The sequence below is a fragment of the Rhinoderma darwinii genome, chromosome 1 (assembly GCF_050947455.1).
Source record: "Rhinoderma darwinii isolate aRhiDar2 chromosome 1, aRhiDar2.hap1, whole genome shotgun sequence".
NCBI lineage: Eukaryota > Metazoa > Chordata > Amphibia > Anura > Rhinodermatidae > Rhinoderma > Rhinoderma darwinii.
In genome coordinates, this window is record NC_134687.1 from 415,338,902 (window position 1) to 415,362,199 (window position 23,298).

A 23,298-nucleotide genomic window follows, 5' to 3' on the forward strand; every position below is an offset into this window, starting at 1 on the left:
TTGGTCAAAATGAAAGAGAATGGGTAATAACATAAATCTACCATTCAATGCTGTAATTTATTGTGAGATGCAAACTCGTATATGCTGGGTAGTCTCTACAACATACACGACACCGCACCAGACACTTGATCGCATAAGTGACATATGACGAATCGCAGGTAAAAAAACTTTAATGTCAAAACCTCTCCCCGATAAGGGATGATAAAACTTGTCCCCTTTCGTGATGTTTCAACACTGAAGACAGTGTAAACATGGGAAGGTACTCCTTTTGGGCGTTCGTAAGAAACTCTGCTTCTCTACGATAACTTTTCTCGCCAGGAGATGCCAGCGCTCACTTTCACTCCATTCTGCTGTGTCCCGTAGGGGGCGCGCGCACACTCATGCCCGGCCTTAAAGGGCCAGCGCGTGCACATGAAAATAATTATCATTAACCCATGATCACCCTGGACTATAAAAAGGGCTCTGCCCTTTTCTCATTGCCTGAACGTTGTTGTGTTTACCCGTGTGAGTCTTGCAAATGGTCCCTTAGTGTTATCCTGTTCCCAGTGTTCCCGTACCTGCTACCTGTATCTTGTATCCTGTGCTACCGTTGTTCCTCTGCCTTAGAAAGTTGGAGTCGTGTTGTGCCATCGGTCACGCCTGCTGTATTACACCACGCTGAGCCTAGCCGTTACTACTGTCTGAACTGCTACAGGTACCCTTGTGCTTGGTAGTCTCTATATAGACATTAACTTGGTACACTGTTTGGCCATCTGCTATCCTGCTACGGCAGTACGACCCAGTGGGTCCACATACCCACAGATCGTGACAGTACACTCAGGCCATGGACTTCACTAGTCAAACCAAGACCATGATGACATCACAAGTCATGCGGGCGGATATGCTAGACCTCCGGTCATGATAGGACCAACTCCTCCAGGTGGTGAACATAATTGCACATCGGCTGGATATGCAAGCTGCAGACATGGCACCTGCTCCTATTGCTCCTGCTGTTTCTCCTATTACACCTCCCGGCAGCACCGATTCCCGATTTTCTCTGCTTCTACCTCCTCGCTACGACGGAGATGCGAGGACCTGCAGGGGATTTCTCAACCAATGTCAGATCCACTTCAGTCTACATGCCAGAGCATTTCCTTCCGATGGCACAAGGATGGCATTCATAGCCTCTATTCTTACTGGCAAGGCTGTGGTATGGGCGAACCCCATCTGGGAACGTCAGGAACCAGAGATCCGTGACTTACAGTGTTTTCTACAGACTTTCCGCACTGTATTTGAGGAACCTGGACGAGTCTCTTCAGCAGCTGCATCCCTGCAGACCCTTTGCCAAGGAGACAACTCTGTGGGCGGCAGAGCTGACCTGGAACAACGAAGCCTTGGTGGCTACCTTCTAGCTTGCCGCTCGAGATCTGCCTTCTACACTAGATGACCTCATTGTTCTAGCCATCCAGATAGACATGAGGATCAAGGAACGTTCTCAAGAGGTTCGCCGGGCCATAAGACATCCTGGGCTGGCTGCTACATTCCAGCAACCCCTGCTGCCCTCATCAGCGCTTACACCGGAGGAGCCTATACAAGTAGACCGTCTCAAGCTTTCGGTCCAAGAGAAACAAAGCAGACGCACCTCAAGACTCTGTCTGTATTGCGGCTTTGGAGGCCATTTTGTGCGTCTGTGTCCCCAAAAGCCAAAAAGACTCCAGCACCTAGGATTGGTTGGAGAGACAACTCTAGGTGGAAAAGGACTGAATAATAAATTGTCCATTCCCGTGACCATAGCGTCCGGTGAGAAGACGCACAGGGTCTCTGCTTACCTGGACTCCGTTCCGCGGCAAACTTCATCCAACAGGACCTAGTGGATCAGCTCCAGTTGCTGACTGTTCCCTTGGAGACACCACTGGCTGTTGCCTCGGTAAATATAGACTTCCTCTGCCCGACCCCATCGTGTCTGAGACCAAGCCATTGAAGCTCCAAGTGGGAGCTCTTCATACCGAGCAGATTACTTTCCTCATCTTGCCCAAAGCCGTCAATCCGGTGTTGCTGGGTCTGCCTTGGCTTCGGCTTCATGCCCCGGTTCTGGACTGGAATTCCAGGGGAAGTTCTCCAATGGGGCAAGAAGGAGGCCGAGATGCTTCCCCCACACCGAGCGTACGACTGCCCGATTGAACTGGTTTCTAATGCTTCACCACCCCATGGACGGGTATACCCACGCTCCTTGCCAGAGACTCAGTCCATGTTGGCCTATATCAAGGAGAATCTGGAGAGGGGCTTTATACGAAAATCCTCCTCTCCGGCCGGTGCCGGGTTCTTCTTTGTAAAGAAGAAAGACGGATCTCTTCAACCCTGCATTGACTACCACAATATCAACCAGATCATGGTCAAAAACAAATACACTTTGCCACTGATCTCGGAACTATTTGATCGCATACGAGGAGCCGAGATCTTCTCTAAACTAGACTTGCGTGGGGCCTACAACTTAATCCAAATCCGTAAAGGTGATGAGATGAAGACGGCATTTAACACCCGGGATGGGCACTACATATGCCTGGTGATGCCCTTCGGCCTGTGTAATGCTCCCGCGGTCTTCCAATAATTTGTCAATGATATCTTCCGAGATCTTCTCTATGTCTGTGATGTGGTCTATATCGATGACATTTTGATTTTCTCCCCAGATCCGATGACACATCTGAGGCATGTCCGTCAAGTCCCGCTGTGATTAAGTGGGAATCGCTTGTATGCCAAGTTGGAGAAATGCACTTTTGAAAATAATTTTCTGCTCTTTCTGGGCTCTACAGCATCTCGGATCAGGGTCTCAAGATGGATCCTGAGAAAGTAAAGTTCGTTCTGGAGTGGCCACGTCCTCAGGGCCTGCGGTCCATATAGCGTTTTTTGGGATTCGCCAACTTCTAAGATGTACAACTTCAACCCCCCACCCTCCTTGGAAAAGTAATGTACAGATCACATGTATGTATAATACTGTAATCAGTGTATATGTAGACTGAGCAATACATCGGGAGGATATGCAGGCTATCACACATAAAGAGCAAATTGGCTATAACAGTAAATCAAACAGCATATTGATAAATGGCAGCCACTTCTTTTGATAGCCCGTAATGTCATCCACCAAGAACATCACCTCTCAAAGGAAACAGATCACCAAATAGGCTTCTCTTTAAGACAGAAGGCAGATTCGGCGTATCAATTCATTTTCGTTTTTCGCTTCTGCCTTGCTCTTTATGTAAACTAACCTTTCAATAGGTTTGATTGCAGTGTTTATCTGTTGGGCGTGTCCTCTCGGCCCCGAACAATACCTTGGATGGTGTCCGATGACTGCGGCGCTAGATGTATAAACCCTGTGGACATCAAAGGAGAATTTAAAGACTTTTTTAAAGGGTAACTAAACTTTCAAAAAAATGACATGTCAGAAGTTTTGATTGGTGGGGGTCCGAGCACTGAGACCCCCCACCAATCGATAAAACAAAGCGACAGAAGCGCTCAAGTGAGCGCTGAGCCACTTCGTTTCTGGTCGGCTTTTCTCGAAAAGCTGATATAAATTGTACGGGCTCATTGACTTTCTATTGAGCCCGTACACCAACTGCTCGGCTCTCCGAGAAAAGTCAATCAGAAACCAAGCGGCTCGTATTAGCGATTGGTGTGGGTCTCAGTGCTCATATCCCCCCCGATCAAAACTTCTGACATGTCACTATGTCAGAAGTTTTTCAAAAGTTTAGTTACTCTTTAAAGTAACCTTTACAGTTCCAATTCCAATGTCTCTGTTAGTACTATTAACTCATTTTTATCTCTCTTGCCTTTATGGTGACTAACGGACACCCGTGCCGCTCTATTAGACACTCCACGATTGTGGAGGAAGAAATATCCGCTCCCAACCGAAGGGAAAACGCCTGGCCTAGAAGGCATGGTGGTAGAATGATACCGAGATGGTGATACCGAAGCTGCAGGAGGTATATGAGGCAGCCTTCGACAGAGACAAACTGCTTGCCTATATGACAGAGGCTTCAATTGTGGTTTTGCTGATGCCAGGGAAGGACCCTCTGACTCCAGACTCCTAACGTCCTATTTCTCTTTTAAGTACAGATGTCAAAATTCTAGCAAACATTTTTGTATTAAGTTTGAATAATGTTATCTTCTTTAATTCACACCAACCAAACTGGCTTCATGCCAGGAAAGGCAACAGATAATCATTTATGGCTTCTCTATTTGTATATAGCTGTCTCACAAGCTGATCTCTCCCCTGGATTTATAGAGTAGAGAGATCGTGGTTCAGCGGGAGAGACATGGGATTCCAAAAACCACTCATTTTCATTGTTTCCAGCTCTGACATGTTCTGCAGGCTCAATTTTGCACTCTCTTTATTTATTTTTTCCTTTTCAAACTACAAAGTCTAAAGGGTACCTCAGACTTGACTAAGTCATTAATCTGTCAGATAAACTGTATGGAGGAAGAAAGGACCTTTTTTCTTGACTGTAGTATGTGCTAGGGATTTTTTAATTCCTGATAAAATGTCTAAATAGTTTATACTATACCCCTGCTAGACTGAAACGTAGGAGCTTCTGACCTATATTTCCAGTGTTAGGCTGACATCTGATTCCTACATGGGCACTTTGATTTTCCCAGGATACTCTTCCCGTAGGTCTGTCTACTTCTTATTGAAAGCATAGTTCAAGGGTCTTACTCTTTCGGCTTATGCTCTTCTGTGCCCGTAAAATAATAATAATGGCTTAAACACCACTGTTAAAATGTCAAAAATGTCAAAAAATCAGTACAAGATGAATAATTTCAGAACTTTTTCCACCTTTAATGTGACCCATAATCTGTACAAGTCCATTGAAAAACAAACTGAAATCATTTAGAGGGGAAAACAAAAATAACAAAACTACAATAATGCGGTTGCATAAGTGGGAACACCCTCTTATAATTGGGGATGTGGTTGTGTTTAGAATTAGCCAATCACATTTAAACTCATGTTAAATAGTAGTCAGTACACATCATTTACAGTGATTCTGAGTAACCCCATATAATGTTCAGCTGTTCTATTAGGATTTTCCTGACATTTTTTTTGTTGCATGTGACAGCAAAAGCCATGGTCCGTAATGAGCTTACAACACGTCAAAGGGATCTGATTGTTGAAAGACATCAGTCAGGAGAAGGGTACCAAAGAATTTCCAAGGCATTAGATATGCCATGGAACACAGTGAAGACGGTCATCAAGAATTACAGAATTAGAATTACATTTGGCACAATAGTGACATTACCAAGACATTACCAAGAACTGGACGTCCCTCAAAATTTGATGAAAAGACAAGACGAAAATTGGTCCGGGAGGCTACCAAGAGTCCTACAGCAACATTTAAGGAGCAGCAGGAATTTCTGGCAGTTACTGGTTGTGTAGTACATGTGACAACAATCTCCTGTATTCTTCATATGTCTGGGCTGTGGGGTAGGGTGGCAAGACGGAAGCCTTTTCTAGCAAAGAAAAACATCCAAGCCCGGATATGTTTTTCAAAGATCTAAATTAAGTCTGCCAAAAGCATGTGGGAAAACGTGTTATGGTCTTATGAGACCAAGGTTGAACGTTTTGGCCATAATTCCAAAAGGTATGTTTGGCGCAAAGCCAAAACTGCACATCACCAAAATAACACCATACCCACAGTGAAGCATGGTGGTGGTGGCATTATGCTTTGGGGCTGTTTTGTTGCAGCTGGAACTGGGGCCTTAGACAAGGTGGAGGGAATTATGAACAGTTCCAAATATCAGTCAATATTGGCACAAAACCTGCAGGCTTCTGCTAAAAAACTGAAGAGGAATTTCACCTTTCAGTACGACAACGACCCAAAACATACCTCCAAATCAACAAAAGAATGGCTTCACCAGAAGAAGATCAAAGTTTTGGAATGGCCCAGCCAGAACCCAGACATTAATCCCATTGAAAATCTGTGGGGTGACCTGAAGAGGGCTGTACACAGGAGATGCCCTCGCAATCTGCCAGATTTGGAGCGCTTTTGCAAGGAAGAGTGGGAACAATTGCCAAGTCAAAATGTGCCATGCTGATAGACTTCTACCCAAAAAGACTGACTGCTGTCATAAAGTCAAAGGGTAATTCAACAAAGTATTAGTTTAAGGGTGTGCATATTTATGCAACCAAATTATTTTTGTTCTTTATTTTTATTTTTCAACCCTAAAAGATTTGAGTTTGTTTTTCAATACAATTGTACAGATTATAGGTGACATTAAAGGTGGAAAAAGTTCTGAAATGACTCATCTTGGACAGATGTTTTGACATGACAAAAACCTGGCATTTTAACACGGGTGTGTAGACTTTTTATATAGCCATTGTTTTGTTGATTTGGAGGTATGATTTGGGTTGTTGTCCTGCTGAAAGGGGAAATTCCCCTTCATCTCCAGCTTTTTAGCAGAGGCCTGCAGGTTTTGTTCCAATATTGACTTTTGTTCCCTCCACCTTGACTAAAGCCCCAGTTCCAAATGCAAAAAAAAACAGCCCCAAAGCATAATGCTGCCTCCATCATGCTTCACTGTGGGTATGGTGTGCTTTCGGTGATGTGTAGTTTTGGCTTTGCGCCAAACTTACCTTTTGGAATTATGGTCAAAAAGTTTAACCTTGGTCTCATCAGACCATAACACGTTTTCCCACATGCTTTTGGCAGACTTAATGTAGGTCTTTGCAAAACATATCCGGGCTTGGATGTTTTGCTTTGTTAGAAAAGGCTTCCGTCTTGCCACCCTACCCCACAGCCCAGACATATGAAGAATACGGGAGGTTGTTGTCACATGCACTACACAACCAGTACCTGCCGGAAAGTCCTGCAGCTCCTTTAATGTTGCTGTAGGCCTCTTGGTAGCCTCCCGAACCAATTTTCGTCTTGTCTTTTCATGAAGCTTTGAGGGACGTCCAGTTCTTGGTAATGCCACTTCTTGATACCCATCTTCACTGTGTTCCATGGTATATCTAATGCCTTGGAAATTCTTTGTTACCCTTCTCCTGACTGATGCCTTTCAACAATTAGTTCCCCTTGACGTGTTGTAAGCTCATTACGGACCATGGCTTTTGCTGTCACATGCAACAACAAAAAATGTCAGGAAAATCCTAATAGAACAGCTGAACATTATATGGGGTTACTCAGAATCACTTTAAATGATGATATCTGTGTACTGACTACTATTTAACATGAGTTTAAATGTGATTGGCTAATTCTGAGCACAACCACATCCCTAATTATAAGAGGGTGTTCCCACTTATGCAACTACAGTATTGTATTTTTGTTATCTTTATTTTTCCCTTATAAATAATTTCAGTTTGTTTTTCAATGGAATTGTACAGATTATAGGTCACATTAAAGGTGGATAAAGTTCTGAAATGATTCATCTTGTGCTGATTTTTTGACATGACAAAAACCTGGCATATAACAGGGGTGTGTGGACTTTTTATATCCACTGTACAGACACTCCTGTACTATCTTACTGGTTGCATCTGATAAATGCATATGTTCTACTTGCAATTCTGTATCTAAATAGAAAATCTACGCACATGATGCAGAAACAACCTCATTCACATGCATGGAGAAGATTTTCAGTCACATACACCAAGTGAACCCACCTTTAGAGGAATTTTACATGTTTGTTGTTTTCTACCACTAACAGAATGCTGTAACGAATGGAATGAATTTTTCAATGCATATGACACATGTGAGATAAGGAAAGCAGTAAGACAAATTCAGGACGAGATGGTGAGTGTAATTCACAGGATATATATTTTCAAGCACAATTGGTAGGTAATGTTCTTGTAAGAATGAGTTTTTCTGAAATGCTCATAAAGGGTTAAAATAGTTTTAACCCCTGTTCTTGGCACTGTTTAATAGAAAGGATGCCCTGAATTTGGAAAAGGTGAAAAGAAGAACAACTAAACTAATAAGGGGCATGGAGAATCTTAGTTATGAAGAAAGATTAAAAGAATGACATTTATTTAGTCTTGAGAAGAGGGGGGACATGATTAACTTATATAAGTATATAAATAGCGCATACAAAAAATATATAGTGAAAAGCCGTTCAATGTAAAGATAAGGGGGCGCTCCCTTCGGTAAAAAAAAAAAATGAATTTCAATCTCCAGAGATGACAAGCCTTCTTTACCATAAGAGCTGTGAATCTATGAACAGTCACCCCAGGAGATGATCTGCATAGAAACAGTAGATGGCTTTAAGAAAGGGTGAGATGAATTCTTTGAAGAGAACAACATCAAGGTGTAGGTAAATATCTAGGATACTTGTTTTATTGTCGTTTTTTTATGGGACTTTCTTTTGATCAATACAGGGAAACAACATACAACGATTTAACCCTTCTTTCCATCCACATCCTCTACCCTTCCCTGGTTGAACTTGATAGACATATGTTTTTTTTTCAAAAGCGTTTGGGTATATTTACCATTGGCTGGGACATCACTAATTTGCTGGGACACTTTTTAGACATGTACTAAAAGAAATACAGGTTTTAAAGGATGGATGGTATTTCTCCTTCATTAACCCCTTGATGCACCATGATGTAATTGTACATCACGTTTGGCCTTTACTAAAGCTCCACAATAAAAAGCCACGTCATTTGCACTGGTGCAGCTGTTCCTGCATGAGCAACAGCAAGAGAGCGGCGGTAATTGACAGCAGCACACCTGCTGCAATGGCCAGGATCAGAGGAACCTCTGATCCCAGACATTTAACTCTTTCAATGGCACCATCAATGCTGATGGTGGCATCTAAAAAGTGTAAATAAAGGGTGGGGGCCTCCCTTTGTCTCTCTTCTGTCAGCCTTTTTTCACTAACATAAAGTACAATATGTCATGAGAAAACAATCTCAGAATCGTTTGGATATGTAAAAGCATTCCCAAGCTATTACCACATAAAATGACACATGTCAGATTTGAAAAAATCGGCTTCGTCTTTAAGGCCAAAACAGGCTCAGTCCTGAAAGGGTTAAATGCCGAAACTATTATTGTCGGCAGCACATCTCCCTGTGTAAACAGGGAGACGTGCTGCCAACATGATCGAAATGTATGGGGACGAGCGATCGGATTAACAATCGCTCGTCCCCATACATAGCTCCTTGTGAAAGGTGCAAACGAGCGCCGATCAATGAGCTGTCTCGTGGATCAGCACTCATTTACATGGCCCTTGGCGGGCTGTGTAATACCGCCTTAATAAGTGTCATGTGCAAATCTATGAGGGGATAAGTAGATTATTACTGTCATATGCCAATTATCTATTTTTTTAGCGCCACATTGCAGTGTATCATTGGTGACTATGTCATCTGATGGTACATATTAATTCATATGATATTATAGGCTTTATCTGTTTGTTTGTTTGTTTGTTTGTTTGTTTGTTTGTTTGTTTGTTTGTTTGTTTGTTTGTTTGTTAATGATTATGTTTCTGTGCATGATATGGGCTAATAAATAATCTTTCATTTTCCTATCCCTAAGGATTCTTCTGCGTCTTCTTGTAAGACAACAACTGTATCACATACGACAGACACAGCATCTGTAAATACTAAAGATATGTCGGAAATGGTACACAAACTTAGGACTTTGGACTTTTCTGAAGGACCAACTGTGTTAGTGGGTAAATAGACATTATACAAACCATTAAAGGGTTTCCCACTATTAACATTTGTCACTTATCCCCATAATAGATGATTAAAGTTTGATTGCTAGAATGGGGTAAGCATTCAACTCCATACAACTGCCCACTGCGGCCACGCATAGGAGGAGGAATGGAGGAGAAGGTCAGAGGATCCCCGTTCTAGCGATCACGGGGATCCCAGCAGTCGGACGCACACCAATCTAACATTTGTCACTTGTCCTGTGAATAGGAAGTTAAAGTTAATAGTGTGGGAACCACTTTTTATACTACTCAAGTCTCAAGAGAGAATTCTTCATATAAGTTATTCCTTATATTTACCTGTTTAACATTTAGAATCTGTGCCAGAAACGAGCTCTCCAAACATGCAAGCGCAGCCTACAATGGTTCGTCGAGAAACTTTACCACAAGGTGACCTAAGAGGAGCTGTGGTATGAAAACAATATAATTTTCATTATTTACATACTGTATATGCCATAATGTTTGTGTATGTATCAGTGATAACATTCGTTAATTCTTATGTATTTATTATGTCATCCAGGGATCTAATTACAGAACTCAATCTCAATATTACCAAGGTAAATATCGATAACTAATAAAAATGCACTGTGATAATATGGCAGCTTGCAGATATAACAATCATAAGTAGAGATGAGCGAACTTATCAAAAGTTCGGTTCGGCTAGTTCGCCGAATTTCACAAAAAAGTTCGGTTCGGACCGAACTAGTTCTGACCGAACCTGTCACTTACGTGCGCCGAGCATGCTACTGTCCAGGGTGCTGATAGAGTTAATGGGCTGCACTAACTCTTTCAGCAACCTTCACAGTACATGCTCGGCGCGCGGAAAATACCATTTAAATGTAATAAAAAAATAAAAATTATACGTTCGTACTTACTTTCCTCCTGTCCGGCCTCCAGCGATGACGTTTCATCCCTTTCGCCGCTGCAGCCAATCACAGGCTGTAGTGGCGGTCACGCACGTCAGGATGACGCTTCATCCCACGTGACCGCCTCTGCAGCCAATCACAGGCTGCAGCGGCGACATGAATGAAACGTCATCGCTGGAGGCCGGACAGGAGGAAAGTAAGTATGAACGTATTATTATTATTTTTTGGCATGTATGTATGTTGGCATGTATGTATGTATGTATATCTGTGCATGTATGTTTGCATGTATGTTGGCATGTATGTATATATGTGCATGTTTGTATGTATATTTGCATGTATATATTTGCATGTATGTATTTTTGCATGTATGTTGTCATGTATGTATGTATGTATGTAGTCATGTATGTATATATGTGCATGTGTGTATGTATATTTGTATGTATGTTTGCATGTATGTTTGCATGAATGTATGTATATTTGCATGTGTGTATATATATATATATATATATGTATGTATGTTGTCATGTATGTATGTATGTTGTCATGTATGTATATATGTGCATGTATGTTGGTATGTATATATGTGCATGTGTGTATGTATGTATATTTGCATGTATGTATGTTGTCATGTATGTATGTATATATGTGCATGTATGTTTGCATGTATGTTGGCATGTATGTATACATGTGCATGTTTGTATGTATATTTGCATGTATATATGTTTGCATGTGTGTATGTATGTTTGCATGTATGTATGTTTGCATGTATGTATGTTGTCATGTATGTTTGTATGTATGTTGTCATGTATGTATGTATATATGTGCATGTATGTATGTTTGCATGTTTTTATTTTTGCATGTATGTTTGCATGTATGTTTATATATGTGCATGTATGTAATTATGTTTGCATGTATTTATGTTTGCATGTATATTTGTGCATGCTTGTATATATGTATGTATGTATCTTTGCATGTTTGTTTGTATGTATGTATGTTTTCATGTGTGTGTGTATGCATGTATGTATGATAGTTTGCATGTATATATGTCTGTATGGCCATGTATGATACTGTCTGCTGGCGCCCTGTATCTAAGTCAACTTCGCGGCAGGCTTCTATACATGGTATAACAGTCAGTATCACACATTAAACTGAATCTAAGCCTACAACATGTTTTATTTCATTATTTTATTTTTTTACAGGTTTGGTGTTTGGACTACGTCGGTTTCGAGGACTACTTCGATGACGGTTTTTTTTCTACAATAAAATGGTTAATGAGGGTTGTGTTGGGGGTGCTTTATTTCAATAAAATATTTTATCTATATCTTTGTCTTTTTCTTTTCAAATTTTATTATTACCACTTTAGTAATGGCCGCTGTCTGAGTGACAACATCCATTACTAATGCGAGGCTTAGTGTTAGCCGGTGCAGAGGCTAACACTAACCACCATTATTACCCCGGTACCCAAAACCACCAGGGGTGCCGGGAAGAGCCAGGTACCATCCAGTACCCGACCATCTGTTGTGATGGTCGGGCCCTGGGGCGGCCGCAGGCTGGTATTATGAGGCTGGGAAGGGCCAAAAACAGTGGACCTTCCCACCCTTGTAATGCTAGGCTGCTGCTGCTGTGTTGTATCTGGCTGGTTATAAAAGTGGGGGGGGACCCCACGTCATTTTTTTAAATTATTTATTTATTTACATTTTTTTTTTAAAAAAGACATGGGGTTCCACCCAATTTATCATAACCAGCCACATACAACACAGTGTTATTAGCCTGGGAATGGACAAAACCAGTGGCCCTTCCCACCCATGTAATGCCAGACTGCTGCGGCCTTGTATATGGCTGGTTATTAAAAATGTGGGGGACCCGTCTATTGCTAAATTTGTTAAATTCCAAAAAAAAACGACGTGGGGGTCCCCCCCATTTTTATAACCAGCCCGATACAACACAGCAGCAGCAGCCTAGCATTACAAGGGTGGGAAGGTCCACTGATTTTGGCCCTTCCCAGCCTCATAATACCAGCCTACGGCCGCCCCAGTACCCGACCATCACAACAGATGGTTGGGTACTGGATCGTACCAAGCTCTTCCCGGCACCCCTGGTGGTGGTGGGTACCGGGGTAATAATGGGTGGTTAGTGCTAGCCTCTGCACCGGCTAACACTAAGTACCGCCTTAATAATGGACGCTGTCAATCAGCCAACTGCCATTATCTAGGCACTAATAAAGTTTGAAAAAAAAAACACAAAGACAATTCTTTTTTATTGAAATAAGAAATCCCCAACAAAACCCTCGTTAACCATTTTATTAAAATTTGAAAAAACGCAGATCTACGCAGTAGTCCAACGAATCGTAGATGTAGTCCAATCGGTACATCAAAATCTGCAACAACATAAAAAAACAGTTATCAATGTGAACAATACCAATACTTCTACTCACCTACACACATATATACACGCACACACAAACAAACAACCATACACAGACACACACATATATACACAAACACAACAAGATATACACACACACATAAACAGACAAACACACACATATACACGAACTCACACATATACAAACAAAAACACACATATCCAAACACACACACACACAGTTATACACACATACACGAACACATATACAAACAAAAACACACATACCCAAACACACATATACACAAACACATATACACAAACACACCCATATATACACACAAACACACACCCATATACACAAACACATATACACAAACACACCCATATATACACACAAACACACACCCATATACACACATATACACATATACAAAAACACACACAAACATCTACACACAAACATATACACAAATACACCCATATATACACAAACATATACACAAAACACATATACACAAACACACCCATATATACACACACACATATAAAAACAAAAACAGACAAAGTCACATACCCAAACACACATATATACACAAACACACACATACACAAACACGGTTTCTTTTAAATGCTGCTGGGGAACCCGCTCGATCCACTATATACGGCTGCGCTACAGTGCAGCATTTAAAAGAAACAGGATCCTGACCTGTCCATAGAGTTTAAGGCAGCACAGAGTATTTCAGGAGATGAGCGTGCAGATTCAGTGCTGCTGCGAACTCTGCTCTTACCATTACGTAGCTCTCAGTCTGTTACCTCTCCTCCACTCCTGTCCTCCAGAACACCTTCACATGATTGGCAAGTCACCACGTAATGGTAAGAGCAGAGTTCACAGCAGCACAGAGTATTTCAGGAGATGAGCGTGCGGATCTTGTGCGGGGTGGTGACTTGCCAATCACGTGAAGGTGTTATTGAGGACAGGAGTGGAGGAGAGGTAACAGACTGAGCTACGTAATGGTAAGAGCAGAGTTCACAGCAGCACTGAATCTGCACGCTCCTCTCCTGAAATACTCTGTGCTGCTGTGAACTCTGTTCTTACCATTACGTAGCTCAGTCTGTTACATCTCCTCCACTCCTGTCCTCTATAACACGTTCACATGATTGGCAAGTCACCACCACGCACAAGATCCGCACGCTCATCTCCTGAAATACTCTGTGCTGCTGTGAACTCTGCTCTTACCATTACGTGGTGACTTGCCAATCATGTGAAGGTGTTCTTGAGGACAGGAGTGGAGGAGAGATAACAGACTGAGAGCTACGTAATGGTAAGAGCAGAGTTCACAACAGCACTGAATCTGCACGCTCATCTCCTGAAATACTCTGTGCTGCCTTAAACTCTGTGGACAGGTCAGGATCCTGTTTCTTTTAAATGCTGCACTGTAGCGTAGCCTTATATAGTGGATCGAGCGGGTTCCCTAGCAGCATTTAAAAGAAACAGGATCCTGACCTGTCCACAGAGTTTAAGGCAGCACAGATTATTTCAGGAGATGAGCACGGGCAGCCGTTCGTTTTTCCGAGCCGTGCTCCCATCATGCACACGACCGTAAAAACACCCGTTATTGCGGGTCGTAATTACGACCCGCAATAACGGGCTCATAGACTTCTGTTACCCACGGGTACCTTTCCGTATTCTCACGGGAAGGTGCCCGTGCCGTTAAAAAAATAGAACATGTTCTATTTTACGGGCCGTGCTGCTATAATTATAATGACAGCACGGTTCGCAAAAGCGGCCAGCTGCCCGTGGCCGGCCGGCCGTGCTCGTACTTACGAGTCGTAATTACGAGCACGGCCCGTAAAATAAAAAAATAGAACATGTTCTATCTTTTTAACGGCACGGGCACCTTCCCGTGAGAAAACGGGAAGGTACCCGTGGCTAACAGAAGTCTATGGGCCCGCTATTTCGGGTCGTAATTACGACCCGTGATAACGGGTGTTTTTATGGTCGTGTGCATGAGGCCCCGTAATGATGGGTGGCTACAGGTGTGCACCCGTCATTACGGCAGCGTTGCTAGGCGACGTCAGTAAGGGTATGTGCACACACACTAATTACGTCCGTAATTGACGGACGTATTTCGGCCGCAAGTACCGGACCGAACACCCTGCAGGGAGCCGGGCTCCTAGCATCATATTTATGTACGATGCTAGGAGTCCCTGCCTCTCCGTGGAACTACTGTCCCGTACTGAAAACATGATTACAGTACGGGACAGTTGTCCTGCAGAGAGGCAGGGACTCCTAGCATCGTACATAAGTATGATGCTAGGAGCCCGGCTCCCTGCACTGTGTTCGGTCCGGTACTTGCGGCCGAAATACGTCCGTCATTTACGGACGTAATTAGTGTGTGTGCACATACACTAAATAGTCACTGTTCAGGGTGCTGAAAGAGTTAACTGATCGGCAGTAACTGTTTCAGTACCCTGGACAGTGACTACCGATCACAGTACCTGTAAAAAAAAAGACGTTCATACTTACCGAGAACTTTCTGCTTCCTCCAGTCCGGTCTCCTGGCCGTTGCCTTGGTGACGCGTCCCTCTCGACATCCGGCCCGACATTCCTTGATGACGATGCAGCCTTGTGAGCGCTGCAGCCAATCACAGGCTGCCGCGGCCTCTGCAGCCAATCACAGGCTGCAGAGGCCTCTGCAGCCAATCACAGGCTGCCGCGTCAGAAAAGGTCGGACTGGAGGAAGAAGAGGGACTCGTCAACAAGACAACGACCGGGTACGTATGAAATGCTTTTTATTTTATTTTTAATCAGCAGCCTCTTTTCTCTATCAGTGATTGATAGAGATAAGTGGCTCCCGATTTGTATAATGTTTTTGACCGGGTTCGGTCAAAACGGGTTCGGCCGAACCCGGTGAAGTTCGGATTCGCTGCGAACCGAACTTTACCGGAAGTTCGGACCGAAACCGGGTTCGGTTGTCCCGGTTCGCTCATCTCTAATCATAAGGGGTTAATAAAAGGATGGAATGAAAACATATAATGGTACTAGTGTGTTGTAGTCTTTTACTAACCAGCTGCAAATGTTGGTGCAGATTTGGGCCAATTACGCCACGAATCTGCAGCAACAGTTGCATATTTCACAGGTAATTCAGGCGTTACAGATATCACAGCAGACTTGCCACAGATTTCAGTTTTTGCAATGCAAATGCTGAAATCCGCAGTGAAATTCCGCTTCTTCTCAGCAACGTCATGAGCATGCTGTGGAGGGAAAATTCTGCACCGCAGCCTGATTTCCGCACAGTAATTTTCTGCAACATCTGAATTAACTTTCCTAAAAATTTATAAAAACAAATGTAAAAAACGGCTGCTGCAGAATTCAACTGCAGACTGTCTGCAGGGGCGTAGCTAAAGGCTCATGGGCCCCGATGCAAGAATTCTTACTGGGCCCCCCCCCCCCGCAAACTCCTCATGGCCGACGGTCCGCAGCTTTCAGCTGCATCGCTGGGTCTCCTAAGTGACCCAACAATGCAGCACTAGCAGCCGGGGGCGTCACTATGGCTGGGTTCACACACCCTATTTACGGACGTAATTCGGGCGTTTTAGCATTGAATTACGTCCGAAAATGCTGCTCATAAGCGTCGGCAAACATCTGCCCATTCATTTGAATGGGTCTTACGATGTTCTGTGCCGACGGTCATTTTTTTTTACGCGCCGCTGTCAAAATGCGGCGCGTAAAAAAGACGCCCTCGTCAAAGAAGTGCCTGTCACTTCTTCAGACGTAAATGGAGCCGTTTTCCATGGACGCCATAGAAAAACAGCTCCAATTACGTCCGTAATGGACGCAGCGAAAGACGCCTGCACATGCCATTACGGCTGAAATTACGGTGCTGTTTTCGCCTGTAAACAGCACCGTAATTTCAGCCGTAACAGATGCTGCCGTGTGAACATACCCTCAGGGCTTAAATGTCAGGGAAATAGCCCCAATACATATGTGTCCGCCCCAAAAAAAGTGTGTATATGAGACAGCATAGCATATCTATAGCACTACGACCCTATAAACTATGGATAGGATTAGATACTGTGGCTCAGCAGACAGTATCACACATGATAGGATTAGATACAGTGGCCCAGAAGGCAGTATCAAACAAGATACGATTAGATACAGGGCCCAGCAGACAGTATCACACATGAATGGATTAGATACACAGCTCAGCAGACAGTATCACACATGATTGGATTAGATACACAGCTCAGCAGACATTATCACGCATGATTGGATTAGATACAGGGCCCAGCTCGCTGACATTGCGTCTCCAGCACTGGACCCAGGAAAGGTAAGAATAATCATTTTACTTCTTTATGTGTTACTGATTATTTTTGTGTGTGTGTGTGTTTTTTTTACAGGTTCGGTTGTTGGACTTTGGATACGAGGACTTCAATGACGGCGTTTTTTTTATTCTCAATAAAATGGTTAATGAGGGTTGTGTTTTTTTATTTCAATAAAATATTTTTTCTATGTGCTTGTATCTTTTTAAACTTTATTATCACCGCCTTAGTAATGGCCGCTGGCTGATTGACAACCTCCATTACTAAGGCGGGGCTTAATGTTAGCCGGTGCAGAGGCCAACACTAACCCCCATTCTTACCCCTGTACCCACCGCCACCAGGAGTACTGGGAAGAGCCGGGTACGAACCAGTACCCGTCCATCTGTAGTGACGGGCAGGCACCAGGGTGGCCGCAGGCTGGTAGATTAGGCTGGGGAAGGCCAAAAACAGTGGCCCTTCCCACCCTGGTAATGCTGCCTGCTGCTGCTGTGTTGTATCTGGCTGGTTATGAAAATTGGGGGGGACCCCACATGGTTCTTTCCAATTATTATTATTATTTTTTTTTTAAATGACGTGGGGTCCCCCCCATTTTTCATAACCAGCCAGATACAATAAAGCAGCAGCAGCCTAGCATCACCAGGGTGGGAAGGGCCACTGTTTTTGGCCTTTCCCCTCCTGATAATACCAGCCTGCGGCCACCCCAGTGCTCGACCATCCCTACAGATGGTCAGGTACTGGATCGTACCCGGCTCTTCCCAGCACCCCTGGTGGCGGTGGGTACCGGGGTAATAAAGGGGGTTAGTGTTCGCCTCTGCACCGGCTAACACTAAGCCCCGCCTTAGCAATGGATACTGTCAATCAGCCGGCGGCCATTACTAAGGCGGTAGTAATATAGTTTAAAAAAAAACACAAAGACATAGAAAAAATATTTTATTGAAATAAAAAAAAAACACACACAACCCTCATTAACCATTTTATTGATCATAAAAAAAAAAGCTGTCATCGAAGTAGTCCTGGAATCCGCCGTAGTCCAACGACCGAACCTGTAAGAAAACACACAAGAAAAACGATTAGTAACACATGTGTTAGGCTTAGATACAGGGCCCATGTGTGATACTGTCTGTGGGACCCTGTATCTAAGCCTACCACAACGTAGGCTTAGATACAGGGTCCAGCAGACAGTAATCTTATACAGTATAAGATTACTGTGTGCTGGGGCCCTGTATCTAAACCTACAGTGTGGTAGGCTTATATACAGGGCCCATCAAACAGGATCACACATGGGGCATGTATCTAAGCCTACCATGTGATTGGCTTAGATACAGGGCCCAGCAGACAGGATCACGCATGGGCCATGTATCTAAGCCTACCATGTGATTGGCTTAGATACAGGGCCCAGCAGACAGGATCACGCATGGGCCATGTATCTAAGCCTACCATGTGATTGGCTTAGATACAGGGCCCATCAGACAGAATCACACAATCTGTGATCCTGTCTCATGGGCCCCCTAAGCCTGCTACATCGTAGGCTTAGGGGTTGTGCAGTCCCTAAACATTGATGGCCTATCCACAGGATAGGCCATCAATAGCTGATGTGTCGCCCGGGACCCGCAAATCAGCTGTTTTGAAGGGGCCGCAGCACTCGTACGAGAGCTGCTTCCCCTTCATTTCACTACTTCCTCACACTGTGAATCGCCGACACGGATTCACAGTGTGACCGGAATGAAGTGACAGGAATGAAGGGGAGCAGCTCTCGTACGAGTGCTGCGGCCCCTTCAAAAAAGCTGATTGGCGAGTCCTGGGAGTCGGACCCCGCCAGTCAGGGCTAACCTTACCTTCCTCTTCGGCCGCGGCGGGAGTTCTGTCGTCTCGATGCTGTGCGCGGCGCATAGCACTGTGACGTCATGCGCTGCGCACAGCGCTTGACGTCAGGACCGCCGCTGCGATCCGGAACCAGGAAGGTAAGTAAAGTATGTTACTATAGTAACAGGGGCCCGCGGCCCGAGTTACTATAGTAACTTTTTATTGATGTGGTGCGGGGGGCCGTGGGACCCCCTGGCTTCGGGCCCGGTCGCAATTGCGACCGCTGCGACGCCTATAGCTACGCCAGTGACTGTGCGCAGCGGAATTCAACAGCAATTCCGCCACGGTTGAATGTGCCCTAATAGTCATATTTAGTGTCTACATTCCCATCTGTATTTTTTTTTTTTTGCTGAAGTCAGGATTGAATCTCAAGAAGAAAACGCTTTCCTTCAGTCTCCTGTTTTTGGCAAATAAATGTATAGATGAATTTAGGAACATAAATACAGCTATGTGAATGAGCCCTAATGAACTATTCAATAATAAGCCATAATAATGCATGTGGTGTTTAAAACTATTAAAGTAAAAACATTCAATAATATTAAAAAGCCATTAAACCAGTCTTCTGAGAATCTAAATTAATTTTTAAACCCCTTCCACATGCTGTGAAAAAATTCACGCGGAAATGAGGGCAGGCTGCGGAGGTTCAAATCCGCAGCATGTCAATTCTGTTGTGGATTTTACAATTTCTAATGCATAGGGTGAAATTCGCACTATAATCTGCATCAAAATTTGCAAGTACACATGCAAATTATGTCACGGATTTGCTGTGAAATCCATCATGAAAATAATCTGCATCATGGGGACACAGTCATACAGTTTGTCCCAAGAAGTCAAGCCCTGTCTATATGATATCCCCTATTAGGGCAGATTTTAATAGCATCTTACATAAATGGTTCACAAATTTCAGACTAGGAACTTTCCTCTGCTACAGAATAACTAGACTTCATACAAACCATTTAAAGGGAACCTGTCACCAGCATTTCACCTATTAAACCGACTATACCTGGTGGTAGTGGGTGAAAAATCATTTCTATATAACCTATAATTGTCTTCTAAGGCCTCATGCACACGACCGTGTTTTTGCGGCCGCAATTCCCCCGAAAATCCACGGGAGAATTGCGGCCCCATTCTTTTCTATGGGGCCGTGCACACGACCGTAGTTTTCGCGGTCCGTGCACGGCCCGGGAGCCCGGACCGCAGAAAGAACGGGAATGTCTTATTACGGCCCGGTTCTGCGGTCCGGGCTCATTGAAAACAATGGCCGCGGCCATGTGCATGTGCGGGCGGCCTGCGGCTGACAGTCCGCTGACAGTCCGCAGCCGGCCGACCCGAAAATCACGGCCGTGCACACGGCTACGGTCGTGTGCATGAGGCCTTAGTCGGCTCTGTAGCTTTAGTATTCAGCTTTTTAGTGTTCCCACACAGTATGCTAATGAGCATAAAAGAGTCAAATCTTCATTTGAAAAGAATCACTATATCTTCATTCCTCAAGTCTTTCCGAGTTTACCCCGCCTCCTTACTTTTGATTGACAGCTCCTCGCCTTCCCCCAGCACACAAAATCCTTGCTTGTGCATTGACGTCCTCTTCTGGTGTGCGCGCACAAAGGGACACAAGATTATTACGATAAAAGGCGGGAAATGTTTGCAGACCGTTATTTACAGTCAGAGGAGGAGTTTAGGAGAGGGGATAACGTCAATGAACTTTTGATAACAGCGGCCAGTGAGGGATAAGTAAAGTTTAATAGGTGAAATGCTGGTGACAGGTTCCCTTTAAGCCATTTCCCTAGAATGATCAGGGACTGAATGCTGGGACCCCACACACATCAATCTAAAATTTGTCACCTATCCTGTGGATAGATGATAAATGGTCAGAGGGTAAAAACCTCTAATATTACTCCTCCTCTGACATTTTACTTGTTCCATTTTAAGCATCTCGTTTAAGAAATAATTATTTTATATGACTTAAGTGATTCCTTATATTTCTGTTTGTCATTCAGAATCTGTGCCTGTAATGAGCCCTTCATACAGGCAAAGTCAGCCTCCAGGGGTTCATCCAATAGCTTTACCACAAGGTCACCCGCCAGGAGCTATGGTATGACAATAATATACATATATGCAATGATGTTTGTGAATGTATATGCATTAACATTCATTAATTCTTATGTATTCATTTTGTCATCCAGGGATCTAACTACAGAACTCAATCTCAATATTACCGAGGTAAATATCTATATCGCCTAAATAAGCATTAATAAGACAATTAAATGAATGAACAGACATGATGGCATTGTGGTGTTATAGTCTTTTACTAATTTGCTTCTAGCATCTTAGAGTTCATTCACACAGTCAAATTTATGGTCCATATTTCCATCTGTATTTTTTTTTCTGCTAAAGTTAGGCTGACTCTAAACCAGAGTATGGATGGAATTCAGAGCAGAAATACAGCTATGTGAATGAGCCCTTAGGCTATGCAACTTCTTTTTATGCCGTTAGAAAGAGAGGGCCCCAGGTCTGCGATATTCGTGCTTCCGTAAAAATCACGGTATACTGCAATACATTAGTATTGCAGCATCTCATGCAAACCATCGCTGGTTCAAATCCCCTAGGGGGAGAAATTAAAAAAAGTAAAATACAGTCAAATAAAGTTTTTATATGTTTGTGTGTGTGTGTATATATGTATAATATATATATATATATATATATATATATATATATATATATATATATATATATATATAAAAAATATACCTATAGATATGCATAGATATATATAGATAAAGTATATATATATCTTAGTTTAAAACCCCACATTTTGCCATAAAAACTATGTAAAAAAAATAAAGGATAACATAACTGGTATCGCTGCATCCGTAAAAGTCCAAACTATTACAATATAACATTATTTGATCCTCGCAGTGAACGCAGTAAAAAAAAGTAGAATGTCAGAATAGCAGTGTTTACAGTTGATCCTCTGGCCAAAGATTCCGCTCCTACAGGGATTCTACTCCAGGAGTAGCCCCTGACGTCACTGTCCATATATGGATAGTGACACCAGGGGCTTCTTCAGTAGCAGAATCCCCAGCACAGAGCGATCTGACACCAGGGATTCCGCTCCTAGAGTCAGTTCAGGTGGCGCTATCTACAGTGGGGGTTGCAATGCTATCTACAGTGGGGAGTTTCTATCTGCAGGGGGGTGGCACTATCTACAGTGGGGAAGGAGAGATGGCGGGGTCTCCCTCTAGGAAGGGGATCCTTGGCCAGAGCGCTGGCCGGGGATTCTGATGCTGGAGGGAGCTTAGGTGGCGCTATCTACAGAGGGTTTTGCGCTACCTACAGGGGGTTGTGGGTGGCGCTATCTACAGTGGGGGTATATTCCACGGCTCTCAAAGCCCCGACCGACATGAGAGTGTAGTGCTCTTCACACTGAAGCAGCACTGCACACATTAAACCCGTTCTAAGCTGTCAACGTCTATATACGTGCTAATTGCATGGGGCATCGGCAGTTGGAACGTATATTGCCGTGTGGCAATCGTGAAGGGGTTCAAAAAAGGCTGCCTTAATTAAAACATATAATTTGGGGGGGGGGGGGACTAAATGTGTTGCCATTTTAGGAGGATATGGAATAGCCACTTTAAGTTCATCAATGGTGCATCATTTTTATTTAGCGAAGGTGTACATGTGCAATATCCACAAAAGGTATATGGCACAGTGTGAAAATTTTTTTATTCTAATACACATTCTACAAGGTTGCATTGAAAGCAATATACAGTACTTAAAATGATGATCCACCATTGATTAATATTGGTTATGTAGTCAGCTAATATGAATACCAAACATCTTTGTATTACAGCTCTAACACCCTTTTTGATGTTTTTTTTACTTACGCTGAGCCACTTTGTTTCTGACTGTCTTTTTTAGAAAAAGTCGAGCAGTTGGTGCACGGGCTCATAGATTTTCTGTTTGGTCCGTACACCGTTACCTCAGATCAGAAACCAAGCGGCTCAGCACTCACCCAAGCACTGCTGCCACTTCGTTTTAGCGATTGGTGGGGGTTTTAGTGCTCAGACCCCCACCGATCAAAACCTCTGACATGTCACTATGACATGTTAGAAGTTTGTTGAACGTTTAGTTACCCTTTAAATGGTTTGTATAAAGTCTAGTTATTCTGTAGCACAGGAAAGTTCCTAGTCTGAAATTTGTAAACCAT

The 23,298-nt window shown here is 43.4% G+C and overlaps 1 protein-coding gene across 1 annotated transcript in view; it reads left to right on the top strand.

Moving 5' to 3' along the window:
* Positions 1 to 23,298, top strand: part of RIPK3 (receptor interacting serine/threonine kinase 3) — a 76,089-nt gene that overhangs the window by 29,611 nt on the left and 23,180 nt on the right. Inside the window, exons 6-11 of the mRNA XM_075863403.1 lie at positions 7,672 to 7,757; positions 9,495 to 9,633; positions 9,988 to 10,082; positions 10,193 to 10,229; positions 21,089 to 21,183; positions 21,275 to 21,311. Coding sequence (XP_075719518.1) covers positions 7,672 to 7,757; positions 9,495 to 9,633; positions 9,988 to 10,082; positions 10,193 to 10,229; positions 21,089 to 21,183; positions 21,275 to 21,311 — 489 coding nt within the window. The remainder of the gene's footprint in view (positions 1 to 7,671; positions 7,758 to 9,494; positions 9,634 to 9,987; positions 10,083 to 10,192; positions 10,230 to 21,088; positions 21,184 to 21,274; positions 21,312 to 23,298) is intronic.